This window comes from Neovison vison, chromosome 11 (genome assembly GCF_020171115.1).
Source record: "Neovison vison isolate M4711 chromosome 11, ASM_NN_V1, whole genome shotgun sequence".
Taxonomy (NCBI): Eukaryota; Metazoa; Chordata; class Mammalia; order Carnivora; family Mustelidae; genus Neogale; species Neogale vison.
In genome coordinates, this window is record NC_058101.1 from 4,290,012 (window position 1) to 4,305,778 (window position 15,767).

Below are 15,767 nucleotides of genomic sequence, written 5' to 3' on the forward strand. Positions count from 1 at the left end.
AATATGAAGGAGAGGGAAAAACTGCCAAGAAATAAAGACAGCGAAATTGACCCATAACCAAGGCGATGTATCTGAGATTTCAGAATGCTGGAAGATAAAGGGAAGACCCTAACTGTCCAAGGAAAAAAGACTGAAGAATCATAATGCATCAGGTTTCTCAATAGTAGCAAATACTAGGGAAAAAAATGGAATAGAGCCTTCAGAATTCTAGAACAAAATTATTTCCAACCTAGAACACTTTCATCAGCGAAATTAACAATTAAATATAGATGCAGAATAAAAATATTTCTATATATGCAAGGTTTCAAAAATGTTTCCCTCCATAACCCATTATCAAAAAGCTAATGAAAAACGTACTCTCTTCCAAGGAGGTAGTTAAAAACAAGGAGAGAGGCCATGAGCAGTAGGGAGCCCACAACAGGAAGACACAGGGAATTCCCAGAATGACAGCTAAGTGCTGCTCAAAACTACGCAGGACTGAAGTCTCCCAAAAGGACGTTTCTAGGGAAGAAAAACTAAAATTGACACAAGTATTTAAATGTTTAAGCATACTGTGTATAAAGATTTATAATTCCTTTGGGGAATGTGAGGCTAAAATAGTTATATATTGAGAAGGAAATTAGGCAAATGAAAAATGGAGTAATTATTAACTCCAGGAAAAGAATTTTAAAGTACAAGAAAGAAAATGTAATTATAGACTATTACATATCACAGTTAAGTGACAAAATAATTTAAACACCAATTATTAATTTATCTAAAAACAAATTCTAACAGTAAAATCCTCATCTTTACTTGGAGATACTTTCTAAAACATAAAATCAGAAAGAGCGCTAGCAAACTAATTCAAGAGTGTTCTCATGCCCAGAATCCCACACTTCCCCTAATTTTCTAAGTTCCCTCTTTTTCATACCCCAAGGATCTCAGTAAAACTACAGATTCTCCTCTACATAATTAAGTGGAAAAATCTATAAGTAAATATGAGGAGAAATATCTCAAGGATTTTTAAAGTGAATGCCTCTGAGGAGAGGGATGGGGCAAGAGGATAATGATTTAGCCACAACTTAACAAAACCCTTTGACTTTTTAAAACATATATATGAATTACACTTTGATAAAAATAAAAATTTTAAGTCAATCAGCTTGCTAATTCAAACCAGATTTTAAAAATTTAATTTTTTACAACACAAAAGCATGTCTTCCTCAAAATACATCTCAGGTCATACTCCTACTTTAAAATTTGTCCCCGGGAGCACCTGGGTGGCTCATTCAGTTAAGTGTCCAACTCCTGATTTTGGCTCAGGGCATGATCTCAGGGTCGTGATCTCCTCATGACTCTCTCTCTCTCTCTCAAATAAATAAATATTTAAAAATAAAAATTAAAAAATAAAATGTGTCCCCAAAAAACTGAAATTCATTTGGTTTCCCTTTTAAAATGTCTTCTGGATGACTACTAATTAAACTCACCCAATGTTACGATTATGCCAGATTCAATTATCTTCTCTTTTTTTTTTTTCTTTATTAACATAAAATGTAGTATTTCTTTCAGGAATACAGGTCTGTGATTCATCCGTCTCACACAACACACAACACCCGTAACACTCACACTACAATTCCCAGCACTCAGCATAGCGCATACCCTCCTCCGTGTCTGTAACCCGGACACCCAACCACACACCTCCCCTCCAGCAACCCTAAATTTGTTTCCTGAAATTAGGAGTCTCTTGTGATTTGTCTCCCTCTCTGGCTTCATCTTTTTTCATTCTTCCCTCCCTTCCTCTATGATCCTCTGACCTGTTTCTCAAATTCCTCCTATCAGTGAGATCATATAATTGTCTTTCTCTGATCGACTTATTTCACTTAGCATAATTGTCTCTACTTCATCCACATCATTGTAAATGGCAAGATTTCAGTTTTTTGATGACTGCATAGTAGTCCATTGTGTGTGTGTGTGTGTGTATACACACACTACATCTTCTTTATCCATTCATCTGCTGATGGACATCTAGGCTCTTTCCATAGTTTAGTTATTATGGACATTGCTGCTATAAACATCCAGGTACACATGGCCCTTCCGATCACCACATTTGTATCTTTAGGGTAAGTACCCAATAGTGCAATTGCTGGGTCACAGGGTAGCTCTATTTTCAACTTTTTGAGGAACCTCCATACTGCTTTCCACAGTGGCTGCACCAGCTTGCATTCCCATCAAAAGTGTAGGAGGGTTTCCCTTTTTCCACATCCTCACCAACACCTATCCTTTCCTAACTTGTTAAATTTAGCCATTCTAACTGACGTGAGATGGTACCTCACTGTGATTTTGATTTGTATTTCCCTGATGCTGAGTGATGTTGAGCACTTTTCCATGTGTCTGCTGGCCATTTGAATGTCTTTGGAAAAATGTCGGTTCATGTCTTCTGCCTATTTCTTAATTGGATTACCTATTCTCTGGCTCCTGAGTTTGATAAATTCAATACAGATTTTGGATATTAGCCCTTCATCTGATACATCATTTGCGAATATCTTCTTCCATTCTTTCAGTTGTCTTTTGGTTTTGTTAACTGTTTCCTTTGCTGTGCCAAAGCTTTTGATCTTGATGAAGTCCCAATAGTTCATTTTTGCCCTAGCTTCCCCTGCCTTTGGTAATGATTCTAGGAAGAAAGTGCTATGGCTGAGGTCAAAGAGGTTGCTGCCTGTGTTCTCCTCAAGGATTTTGATGGATTCCTGACTCACACTGAGGTCTCTCATCCATTTTGAGTCTATTTTTGTGTGTGGTGTAAGGAAATGGTCCAGTTTCATTCTTCTGCATGTGACTGTCCAATTTTCCCAACACCATTTGTTGAAAAGACTGTCTTTTTTTCCATTAGACATTCTTTCCTGCTTTGTCAAAGATTAGTTGACCATAGAGTTGAGGGTCCATTTCTGGGCTTTCTATTCTATTCCATTGATCTATATGTCTGTTTCTGTGCCAGTACAATGCTGTTTTGATGATGACAGCTTTGTAATAGAGACTGAAGTCTGAGTTGAGATGCCGCCCACTTTGGTTTTCTTTTTTGACCTTCCTCTGGCTATTTGGGGTCTTTTCTGGTTCCATATAAATTTTAGGATTATTTGTTCCATTTCTTTGAAAAAAATTGATGGTATTTTGATAGGGATACATTAAATGTATAGACTGCTCTAGGTAGCATAGACATTGTCACAATATTTTTTCTTACAATCCATGAGCATGGAAGGGTTTTCCATTTCTTTGTGTCTTCCTCAATTTCTTTCATGAGTACTTTATAGGTTTCTGAGTACAGATTCTTCGCCTCCTTGGTTAGATTTATTCCTAGGTGTCTTACGGTTTGGGGTGCAATTGTAAATGGGATCGACTCCTTAAATTTCTCTTTCTTCTGTCTTGTTGGTGTGTAGAAGTGCAACTGATTTCTATATCCTGACACTGTACTGAATTCTTGTACAAGTTCTAGCAGATTTGGAGTGGAGTTTTTCAGGTTTTCCACATAAAGAATCATATCATTTGCAAAGAGTTAAAGTTTGACTACTTCTTTGCCGATCTGGATGCCTCTTATTTCTTTTTGTTGTCTGATTGCTGAGGCTAGGACTTCCAGTACTATGCTGAATAGCAGTGGTGATAGTGGACATCCCTGCTGTGTTCCTGACCTTAGGCGAAAGGTTCTCAGCTTTTGCCCATTGAGAATGATATTTGCTGTGGGTTTTCATAGATGGCTTTGATGATATTGAGATATGTACACTCTATCCCTACACTTTGAAGAGCTTTGATGAAGAAAGGATGCTGTACTTTCTCATTTATTGAGACTGTCAAAGGGTTCTTGTTCTATTAATGTATTGTATCACATTGATTCATGTGCAGATGTTGAAACAACCTTGCAGCCTAGGAAAAAAACCCACTTGGTCATGGTAAATAATCCTTTTAATGTACTGTTGGATCCTACTGGCTAGTATTTTGGTGAGAATTTTTGCATCCATGTTCATCAGGGATATTAGTTAATTCTCCTTTATTGGGATCAAAGTAATGCTGGCCTCATCTAATTAATTTGGAAGTTTTCCATCCATTTCTATTTTTTGAAAACAGTTTCAGGAAAACAGGTATTAATTCTTCTTTAAACATTTGGTAGAATTCCCCTGGGAAGCCATCTAGTCCTGGGTTCTTGTGTGTTGGGAGATTTTTGATAACTCTTTAATTTCCTTACTGGTTATGGCTTTGTTCAGGTTTTCTATTTCTTCCTGGTTCAGTTTTGGTAGTTTATTTGTCTCTAGGAATGTATCCATTTCTTCCAGACTATCTAATTTGCTCACAATATGTTCTTCTAATTGTATTTCTTTGGTGTAGGGTTGTGACCGCTCTCCTCCTTCATTCATTTTATTATTAATTTAGGTACTTTCTCTTTTCTTTGTGGTAAAGTCTGGCCAGGAGTTTACCAATCTTATTAATTCTTTCAAAGAATAAACTCCTAGTTCCTTTGATTTTTTTTTTTTATTTCTTCTTTAATTTCCTGGTTGATCCATTCATTCTTTAATAGGATGCTCTACAGCTTCCATGTATTTGAGTTCTTTCCAGGTTTCCTCTTGGGATTGAGTTCTAGTCTCAAAGCACTGTGGAATGAAAATATGCAGGGAATGACCCCAAAACGAGCTGACATCTGATTTGTGACCCAGGATGTGATCTATTCTGGAGAATGTTCCATAGGCACTAGAGAAGAATGTGTGTTCTGTTGCTGTTGCTTTGGGATGGAATGTTCTGAATATATCTGTGATGTCCATCTGGTCCAGTATGTCATTTAAAGCCTTTATTTCCTTGATGATCTTTAGCTTCTAAGACCTGTTCATTTCAATTGGGGGGGGTGTTAAACTCCCCTGCTATTATTGTATTATTGTCGGTGTGTTTCTTTGATTTTGTTATTAATAGGTTTATATAACTGGCTGCTTCCATGTTAGGGGCGCAGATATTTAAAACTGTTAAATCTTCTTGTTGGACAGACCCTTTGAGCATGATATAGTGTCCTTCCTCATCTCTTATTATAGCTTTGGCTTAAAATCTAATTTCTCTGATAAAAGGATTGCCACCCCAGCTTTCTTTTGATGTTTGTTAGCATGGCAAATTTTCTTCTACCCCCTCACTTTAAATCTGGAGTTGTCTTTGGGTCTAAAATGAGTCTCTTGCAGACAGCATATTGATGGGTCTTATTTTTTTATCCATTCTGATACCCTGTGTCTTTTGATTGGGACGTTTAGCCCATTTACATTCAGGGTACTGTTGAAAGATACGAATTTAGTGCCATTGTATTGCTTGTAAGATGACTGTCACTGCACACTGTCTCCATTCCTTTCTGATCTACGTTACTTTTGGGCTTTCTCTTTGCTTGGGGGACCCCTTTCAATATTTCTTATATGGCTGCTTTTGGAGTTTGCAAATTCTTTTAGTTTTTGTTTGTCGTAGTGATAGCCTAGCTGGATATAGTATTCTTGGTTGCATATTTTTCTCCTTTTGTCCTCTGAATATATTACTCCAGTCCTTTCTGGCCTGCCAGGTCTCTGTGGATAGGTTTGCTGCCAATCTAATATTTCTACTATTGTAGGTTACTGACCTCGTCCCGAGCCGCTTTCAGGATTTTTCTTTGTCTCTGAGACTTTTAAGTTTTACTATTAGATGACAGGGTGCTGAACTCTTTTTATTGATTTTGAGGGGGTTTCTCTGTGCCTCTGGGGTTTTGATACCTGTTTCCATCCCCTAATTAGGGAAGTTCTCTGCTATAATTTGCTCCAATATACCTTCTTCCCCTCTCTCTCTTTATTCATCTTTTGGGATCCCATTATTCTAATATTATTTTGTCTTATGCTGTCTCTTATCTCCCAAATTCTCCTCCTCATGATCCAGTAGTTGTTTATCTCTTTTTCTTATTTTCCCTATTTTCCATCATTTGTTCTTCTAGATCACTAATTCTCTCTTCTATCTCATTTATCCTAGCAGTTAGAGTCTCCATTTTGATTGCACCTCATTAATACCTTTTTTTATTTCAACTTGGTTAGATTTTAGTTATTTTATTTCTCCAGAAAGGGATTCTTTAATATCTTCTATGCTTTTTTTCAAGCCCAGCTAGTATCTTTATTAACTGTCATCCTGAGCTCTAATTCTGACATTTTACTAATGACTGTACTGATTAGGTCCCTAGCAGTTGGTACTGCCTCTTGTTCTTTTTTCTCAGGTGAGTTTTTCCACTTTGTCACTTTGTCCAGAGAATGAATAGATGAATGAGAGAACAAAATGATAAAAGGGTAACAATGACCCCAGAAAAATATACACTAAACAAATCGGAAGAGACCTGAAACCAGAGGGAAACGAAAGGAAAAACAATACACACACACACATATATATACATATGATCAGGTGAATGGAACAGAGCCACACACTTAATTTTGGGTGTATTTTGGTCTGTTAGAAGAAACTGCCTCCCAAAATTTTAAGAAGGGAAAATTTATATATATAAAAATAAGGGTAAATTTTAAAATTTAATTTTAAATATTAAAGCAGGAAATTTTAAGGAGGGAAAAATCTATATATATACAAAAATAAGGGTAAATACAATGAAGGGATGGAATATGACTGTAAAGATGAAAATTTAAGGGGCGCCTGGGTGGCTCAGTGGGTTAAAGCCTTTGCTTTCGGCTCAGGTCATGATCCCAAGGTCCTGGGATTGAGCCCCACATCGGGCTCTCTGCTCAGCAGGGAGCCTGCTTCCTCCTCTCTCTCTGCCTCTCTGCCTACTTGTGATCTCTGTCTGTCACGTAAATAAATAAAATCTTAAAAAAAAAAATCATCTTTAAAAAAAAAAGATGAAAATTTAAAAAGATTTTTAAAAAAGAATTGATACGAAGTTTGTAAGGGAAAAAAAAAAAAAAGGAAAGGGAAAGAATGTGATCAGGCAGGAGAGTAGAACAAAGCCATACACTAGATTAAGGGTATATTTTGGTCTGTTAGAATAAACTGTATCTCAAAATTTTAAAGAAAGAAAAACTTATAAGAAACAGTTTTGTGTGTATACATATATGTTTATATATAAACATATATGTATATATAAACATATATACATATATGTTATAAACATATAATGTTTATATAAACATGTTTTTTACTTTAAAATTTATAAACATAAAAAGTTATATAACATATATACATATAAACAAAAAATAAGGTTAAATACAATGAAGAGATAGAGTATCATTGTAAAAATGAAAATTGAAAAAGATTTTTTAAAAGGTATTGATAAGATATTGGTTAAAATAGGAAAGAGGAAAAATTCAAAAAAAATAGAAAAAGAAAAAATAAGGAAATTTTTTAAAATTTAATGTTGAAAGACTAAAGAATCATGAAGGGAAAGCCATGAATTCTATGTGCCGTATTCCCCTAGCACTGGAGCTTTGCAGTTCTCATTTACCAGTAATCTTGGTGTTGACTGGATGTTCCTGGTGATCTTCTGGGGCAGGGGCCTGTTGCAGTGAGTCTTAAATTATTCACTTCTCCGCACATCCTACCTTCCACAAAGTGGTTGCTTTTCTGTTCACAGAATTGCTACTATTTTCTTCCTTGATCTCCTGTTAAGTTTGTAGGTGTTTAGCATGGTATGATAACTATCTAGCTAAATTCCTGGACCAGATGAAATTAAGGTTTCCTACTCCTCTGCCATCTTGCTCCTCCCAGATTCAATTATCTTTAAAAAAATAGCTGAGGGCTATCTTTACAGGTAACCAAGGGCTACACTATCCAGCTAACAGCACTACAAATGCTAAAACTCAGGAAAGTACGGTAAATAACGTCAATATCTTCTCATTAAAGAGATCACATGTTTTACAGAATGAAATAGAAATAAAATAATCTAATTTTTTATATTATATAGGAAATAATTTACAAGTATAACGTAATAGATATAATAGTGATTCACTTTATTTTCCCCTGTCCTTCCCTCCTTACAAAACTACAGTAAATGAGACTGTATTTTCTCCATCACCATCACCAACCTCCTCTTCCTCCATCACTCAGGAAATGACAAGTGTTCCTAATATAATTAAAAATCATAACTGTCTTACGAGAATCTAAATATAAACCAAGGCTCGCTACAGTCAAAATTGCCAGATACAGTCTGATTTAAAAGAAAAAAAAAAAAAAAAGCAAGTTTACTGGAAATGAATTACTTGCCCCCTCCAAATACATAAAAAGTTTTAAAATTATTAAGGCATACTACACCAGTAAATATTTCTTTGAAATACCATGATATCCAAATAAAATACATTTTTTAACCTTCTGATATTTATAAAAGAACTGCAAGGACTATGTAAGTTTATAAATATTATAGATCAAAATGCAACTAAATTTATTATATTTTATATATATTGAAAATTAACCTTATAGAGTGCTGGAGAAAATCTGACAACACTAATATTGATAAATGATGCTCTCCTTTGTTGGCGTATAAAAGAAACATATAGGGAGGATGATGTATAACTGCTCTTCACCTGCTTGGATTTCTTGTGTAAACCAACAGCATTTTTCTAATTGTCATTTACATGCACCTATCATTACTGCAGCAACGAGGACTAAATTTTAAATATTTCTTAATAGCATTCCTTAATTAGATAATTAAAGTTGGGGATTACAATAAGTGTCTAGATCAGATGACAGCTGTCCTGGGAGAAACCAAGACACCTAGTAAACCATTTTAAGGACAATTTTTTTTTTCATAAAACAAATACAGAAAAATACTTACCTCGACAATATTCCATTAAGATAAGCACTTCCCATACATTATCACTTATTGAATTAACAGCACAGTCCAAATAACTCACAATATTTTTGTGACCAGACAGCTCTTTCTGAAAAATAATAATAATTGAAAAACATACATTTTCAAGCTCTACTAGCAATGGTTTAAAGTCTAAATTAATATATTTAAAGAATTTCAAAAATTAAATTAAGAATAAATATGGAAGCTGACATATTTCAAAAAGGTTTCTACAGTTTCAATGAAAAGTTTCCTTACATGTGCCTGCCATTTTCTAACAGGCGAATATTCAATAAACACTAATTTTTAAACTCAATCAGGACAAAAGAGATGGTTCACTCAAAACCAGCAGTCTCCCAAAGTGTGCATGATAGTTCTTCGGGACTCAAGAATATAATACCAGAACTTTTATTTATTTTTAGCTAAAAATATTTTTTAATTAAGCTCTAATATTTATGAACTAACAAGTACACTCTAATTTGTTTTCCCTGCAACATACTACAATTCCTGTGTACTTAGTTAAGTGGATTTATGAATGTATATACTTTTAACTAAATAACCTACAAAACAAACAAGTGGCTAAAAAAAAATTCTATTAAGAAACCACAGGTTAGGGCGCGTGGGTGGCTCAGTGGGTTAAGCCGCTGCCTTCAGCTCAGGTCATGATCCCAGGGTCCTCAGATCGAGCCCCGCATCAGGCTCTCTGCTCGGCAGGGAGCCTGCTTTCCTCTCTCTCTCTGCCTACCTCTCTGCCTACTTGTGATCTCTCTCTGTCAAATAAATAAAATCTTTAAAAAAAAAAAAAGAAAAGAAAAGAAACCACAGGTTAAAAATAATACTAATAATACAAGTACAAGAAAATAAGGAAAAAATGGCAAATCTGACACTTTTGTTTCTGGTAAAGATAATGATCAGCATGTAATGAGGTTCATAATAATCATCTAATTAGATAGGTCTGGAAATTAAAAAACGATTATCAACAATACTTTTTAAAAATAAATTTACACCCACTATCATTAATAATAAACCCAATTTTAACATGTAACTTGGAAGCTATAATGTGACTGGTTCATAAATACACAAATATAATAGTAGATGGGCACCAAAAAGTTAGAAGACCACTGCTGTAAAGAACGAATCACCCTAAATTCTGTGTTCAAAAGCAGAGAACCTGAGTTTTATTGCTACTGATGATGACTATATTTTACATATCAAAATTACACAAATTTGGGGTACCTGGGTGGCTCAGTGGGTTAAGCCTCTGCCTTAAGCTCAGGTCATGATCCCAGGGTCCTGGGATCGAGCCCCATATCAGGCTCTCTGCTCAGCAGGGAGCCTGCTTTCCCCTCCCCGTCTGCCTGCCTCTCTGCCTACTTGTGATCTCTGTCAAATAAATAATGAAATCTTTAAAAAGAAAAAAAAATTACACAAATTCTATTGAAAGGAAGAACTGTGGTACACAGTACCATTGTCTAAACTCAAGTTCAAGAACTTAGTCTAAGAACGCCAATTATCTTGGGGTAAATCTCTTCACCCTTTCAACTGATAGCTTTTCTAAAATGCTTTTAAAATCCAAGTCTCAAAGCCTAGTCAATTCTAGTCTAACTAGGGAGTAGGGAGAATAAAAGCAGAATCAGATAAATCCTGTTGTATGTATAAGTGTACCTATCGCTGAACAAAAGGGATCAAATTGTATGTTGCTAATGATGTTGATATAAAGTAGGAAATCTCTAAGCAGCTCACAGTAGCAGTGATATTAACAAGCATTTGACATGGACGTGGAAAAACCAGAATCCCACACACTGCTGGTGTGAACATAAAAGGTTCAACTGCTATGGAAAACAGTTCTGTGGCTCCTAAAAGTTAAACACAGAATTACCATAACCCAGCAATTCCACTCCTAAATACAAACTCAAAAAACTGAAAACAAATAAATAAATATATATACACACATATTCATAGCGGCACCATTCACAACAGCCAAAAAATAGAAACAGCCCAAATGTCCATCACTGTTTTTCTTTAGAGTCCTCAAAAGATGAATAAACAAGCTGTGACAGACAGTTAGATACACACATACCAGGTAGATGAACCTCAAAAACATGCTCAGTGAAAAAAGCCAACACAAAAGGTCACATATTGCATGACTCCATTTACATGACATATCCAGAATAGGTAAATCTATGGAGACATAACACAATGGGTGCTTGCCAGGGCCTGGAACAAGGTAGGAATGGGAGCAACTGCTTGCCAGGCAGGGGATTTCTTTCTTTTTTTTTTTTGGAGTGATGGAAAGATTCAGAACTAGGCAGAGGTGGTGACTGCACATCATCATGAATGCACTAAGTGCCCGAACTGTTCACTTTAAAATAGTGGATTGTAATAAATAAACAAAACAAAAGTTTCATTTCAATAAGACAAAAATGTTAAATATATATTAGCATTTGATAAACAGTCGATGAGAGGAGGAAGAGAGCCGAAGGAAGAGAAGGGGAAGAGGAAGAGAAAGAAGATGTGAAGGAAGAGGGGGAGGAAGGAGAGACGGACAGAGACGGATGGGAAGAGAGAAAGGAAGAAAGAAGAAGAGGGGGAGGAAGAAAAGCAGGAGGACAAAGAACATGAGGGGGAGGGAAAGGTAGAAGAGGGGGAGGAGAGAGGATGAGAAAGAAGTGGAGGAAGCAAGGGAAAGATGAGGGGGGAAGGGAGAGGCAGAGGGGAGGAGGAGGACAAAGAAGAGGCGGAGGAAGAGGAGACCTAAGAAAGGATGAGCAGGGGAGAAGGAGGAGGAGAAAAACAAGCCATACAGAGCACTGAGAATAAGATAACATAGAAAAAAAGAAAATTTCTATTTGGTACATTTTTTTAACTGTTTAGTTAACCAAGTGACTGAAATTTCTTTAATAACCTATTAAAATATTTTTTACTTTTCCTAACATTTAAAAAGAATCTTTCCCTTACTGGAGGTTCTCTTTCCATATATTGTGGAGTACACCCCCCAAAAAAAGTAATAACAACAGTAAACTTTATAACGTGATTTTTAAAATGAAAAGCAAAACAAAATGTTGAAGACAAACACACTACCCTGACTGTATTAAACACCATGGGGAAGGTAAACACCAAATTCAAGACAACGGTTCTTTCTGGATGAGAACAGCATGAGGATACGGCTAGGAAGGAGTACACAGAGGCTTCAACTCCATCTGTAAAATTTTAATTCTTAAGTTCAGTAGAGCATAAACTGGTACTTATTACATAATTCTGTAATTTTTCTATTCTCAAAATATTTCATAATCATAATGTATTTTAAAAAGAGGGGGAAAAAGAAAAAGCAGAGTACTTTGCCCACTGAACTACAATAAGAGAGGATAAAGGAGGAGTGGACTACAGTTAGCCCTACGGAGGACTATAGAGAATACACTTCAAAGGTTTTCTAGACCTCCATAAACCAGTAAGCAGCTTGCCTAAAACCTGGCTACTGTTACAGTGCAAAATCAAAAGAAAGAACAGCAAATTTTTCAAATGGAATTACACTTTCACTTACCATAATTGTAATTTCCCTTTTACAAATGTTGAGGTCTGGCATGCTATTCACATACATTCGTTTCAATGCATGGCGGATTCCACCATGTGTCCGCACCAGGAAAACCGTGGAGAATCCACCTAGGAGAACGAGTACCGGTTAATTACAAAGAAGCAGAAACTACTATGCAGTATCACTGAGGAGCTTAATCTCAGAAATAAACCACATACAAGACAAAAATAATAGCAAGCAACTATATTAATAGATTAAAAGCCAAAACATTGGCTTCCTATGACCATCACAAAGTAGTACATGGAGAACAGCATGCTCCTCAAATAAACATGCTTCTCTTTTAAAGGTTAAAATACTAAAATTTCATTTTGCCTCTTACGTAACGTGGAAAATGTCACTATAACTGCATTACTATAGTTTGGCACATATTAGTGACTGTCTAATCACCAGCCTCCTCCTCTCTGTGATAACAAAACACTGATGTTATCTGAGATAGCAACAGAATCAGATGGGTGGGTTCCCCTCCAGTTCCAGGGGATGAACCAACACTGTTATCATGAATCTCATTTCCTCTTGTCAGTATCTGACTTAGGACTAGGTATGTAAACAATTTTGCTATGGGACGGAAGGGGAAAATTGGCTGGGGATTGCAGGGAAGGACTGTCCACCCAGAAAAGAGAGAGACTTGTGAAGAAGGCCAAGCTCTTCTGCTAGCTTCTGGATTTTGTTATAGATGAATATGATGTTCAGACCTACTGTAGCTATCTGTGGTCAGGATGGACCAGACGGGACCATGATGGACCAAAAGGATCAGAGCAAAGATGACCTAAAACACTGACATAGTTAGGCTACTGCATTAGACAACTCTGGAACCATCTCCTTCCAGAAGTCTTAACATGATATAAGTGTCCTCATTATTTATGCCACAGTTATTTGGACAGTCTGTTAACTGTATTTGAGAAAGCAAATCCAAAACACATTGCTCAGTATTCTAAAGAACAATTATTTGTCACATCTACACAAAGACTCCACCTGAAGTCTTTAAAGCTCATCCTGGTAAAGGATATTATGTTGTTTAATGTAGTTTAAAACAAAAAATGGTTGTGTCACTTTTATCAGTTTGATAGCCCTAATAAAACAGCATCCTGAGCAATTATAAGGCAACTGCATTTATTCAACACAAAACAGTCAAAGGAAAAGTAAACTACTGGGGATATATGATAGGGGAAAAAGAGTTCCTAAGATACTCCAGAACCAGTATGGATTCAATCCAGAGTCTTCATATCCCCCAACTGCAATTCCAAGAAACTGTAAAACTCCCACGTCGTAGATTTGGATTTCCATATACACAATGTAGGGAAAGTCAAATCATCCAACTCGCAAGGTGGTTACCAAGAAAGAGAAAGATGGTATTTGGGAAAGGTACTTGAAGTAAAAGCTCTAACAATGCAGGGAATTTTTTTAAAGAAGTTCACTTAGCAATAATTTCATATACAAACATTAAGAAATTAGTAGCACTAATAAAGTACTACTTCAACTATTCAAATTTTTATTTGATTTTTAAAAATTTAAAGAAAATGCTGAAAGTTAGGTATATATGTGGAGTTAGTATGAGTATAGGTCAAGATAAATTATTTAAACAGAATTTGTTCTGAGATATTTTTCTAGAGAGAGAGAAATGAATTTATCTTGAATAGATTTCCAAGTTCTGACCCAAGTCAGAGTCAGAAAGCCTAAGCAGGCCGTGTGTGTGTGTGTGTGTGTCCCCCTACACTTTATATTATTCTACTTAGGTATATGTTCTTATAAATACATAATAATGTAAACTGGTTATTAACTGGGGAATTAGGCAGTAGTCTCCCAGTTGGTTCTGATGTACACCCTAGCTGAGCATCCACTAAACCAGAGATAAAGTTCTTAGAGGAGTCATGGATCCTATATATTCAGTTCTCAACCACCCATTAACAAAGTAACTTTATGCCTATGAATTAGGGAAACTAAGGGGAAAATTTTAATTTTCTTCATAAAACCCATATTCCTTAAAGTTAAAGCTTGCTGATTTCACTAATTTGAAATTAGACCTAAATCCCACCAGACGTTAGGTTTTCTAAAGAGACATGTTCATTAACTGTGATTTATACCTAAACTAGGTTAAAATTGGTCATTAATAGTGCCTGCTTTGAGAATGAAAGGGAATAATTTATTTATATTTCTCCAAATACTATATTTTCCAACAATTTCTGATTGTTAATTAGCTAATATTATTTGCTTGAAGAACACATTCAGTGGTAATTACTTAAGAATTACAGTAATCCAAGAGAGGAGTATCATCTGCTTGCCATGAATCCATCCACACCTACCAAAGTCTTCAACACATATGTTTCCTCAGGAAGTCTTTCACGACCAACCCCATTCAAGTTCATCATGCATCATTCCTTCAGAATTTTTACCTAGAGTTTTGACTACATTATTGTGTACTTCAATTCTCAAATCACCACATACATATATCACAAGATTACTAGCAGTTAACCACAAATCCCCCTTTTTATGTATTTCTACATCCAATTCAATATATGGTTCAATTCCAAGCAAAGGCACAGTTGTTAAATTAAAGCTATATTTATAATTCCAAATTTGGAGCCATAAGGGTATTATAAAGCATTCCAAATGTGTCCCCAAATCCCAAGAGTAAAAAAACTAATGACAGATACGGATCTGACAGAGTAAAATGGGAAATAATGTATATTTACACAATTTAACACGAGAAGGAAAATTACTGAAATCTTTTGTAATCTATAAATCATATAATATAGGCATTCCTTTCCAACTGTGGGTACATATTCTGAAAAGCAATGATTATCAGCCTCCCCCAGTTTGTTTCCAGGTTAGACGTGCAGTTCACATGTGAAACCACTGCACAGGTCGCCAAATTCAAGTATCATCTCCTTTGTCCACAACCCAGCACAAAAAGTATCATATTTCAATGAAGGAGTAGCTTGAAGCCAACCTAAATTTGTTTCAGTTAACAGTGCTAAAATACTGACAATGTAGCTTGCACCTGACCGAACACCGCCTCGGAAAGCACGGCTCTAGAGGCGCCAGGTGCCTTCGGTCATTGTGTATGAACGGAAGGCATGTATTTCTAGAGCCTAACTTTTCCTGATAAACTACTCCTCCTATTAAAAGCCATTATTTTTCCATGCTTTCATTTGTCTTACTTTCCATTTACTGATGGTGCATTTATTTGTAACTCTCCTCGAATGTGTTCAGAAAGATAACATAAAAAAAGGAAAACATGAAAAAAAAAAAGGAAGGAAAACATAAATGACAGAAGCAGTTTCTTTCTTTATCTTCCCTGCATTTCCTCGGGTTCAGATGTTAATTTACCAACTAAGAGTACCCAAAGGAGTAGAAATCCATCAGTAACAAAATAATCCTGAGAAC

The 15,767-nt window shown here is 35.7% G+C and overlaps 1 protein-coding gene across 1 annotated transcript in view; it reads right to left on the minus strand.

The window, feature by feature from the left end:
- The window catches only part of BMP2K (BMP2 inducible kinase), a 121,476-nt gene that overhangs the window by 62,125 nt on the left and 43,584 nt on the right, over positions 1–15,767 (minus strand). Inside the window, 2 exon segments of the mRNA XM_044225690.1 lie at positions 8,777–8,882; positions 12,333–12,451. Coding sequence (XP_044081625.1) covers positions 8,777–8,882; positions 12,333–12,451 — 225 coding nt within the window.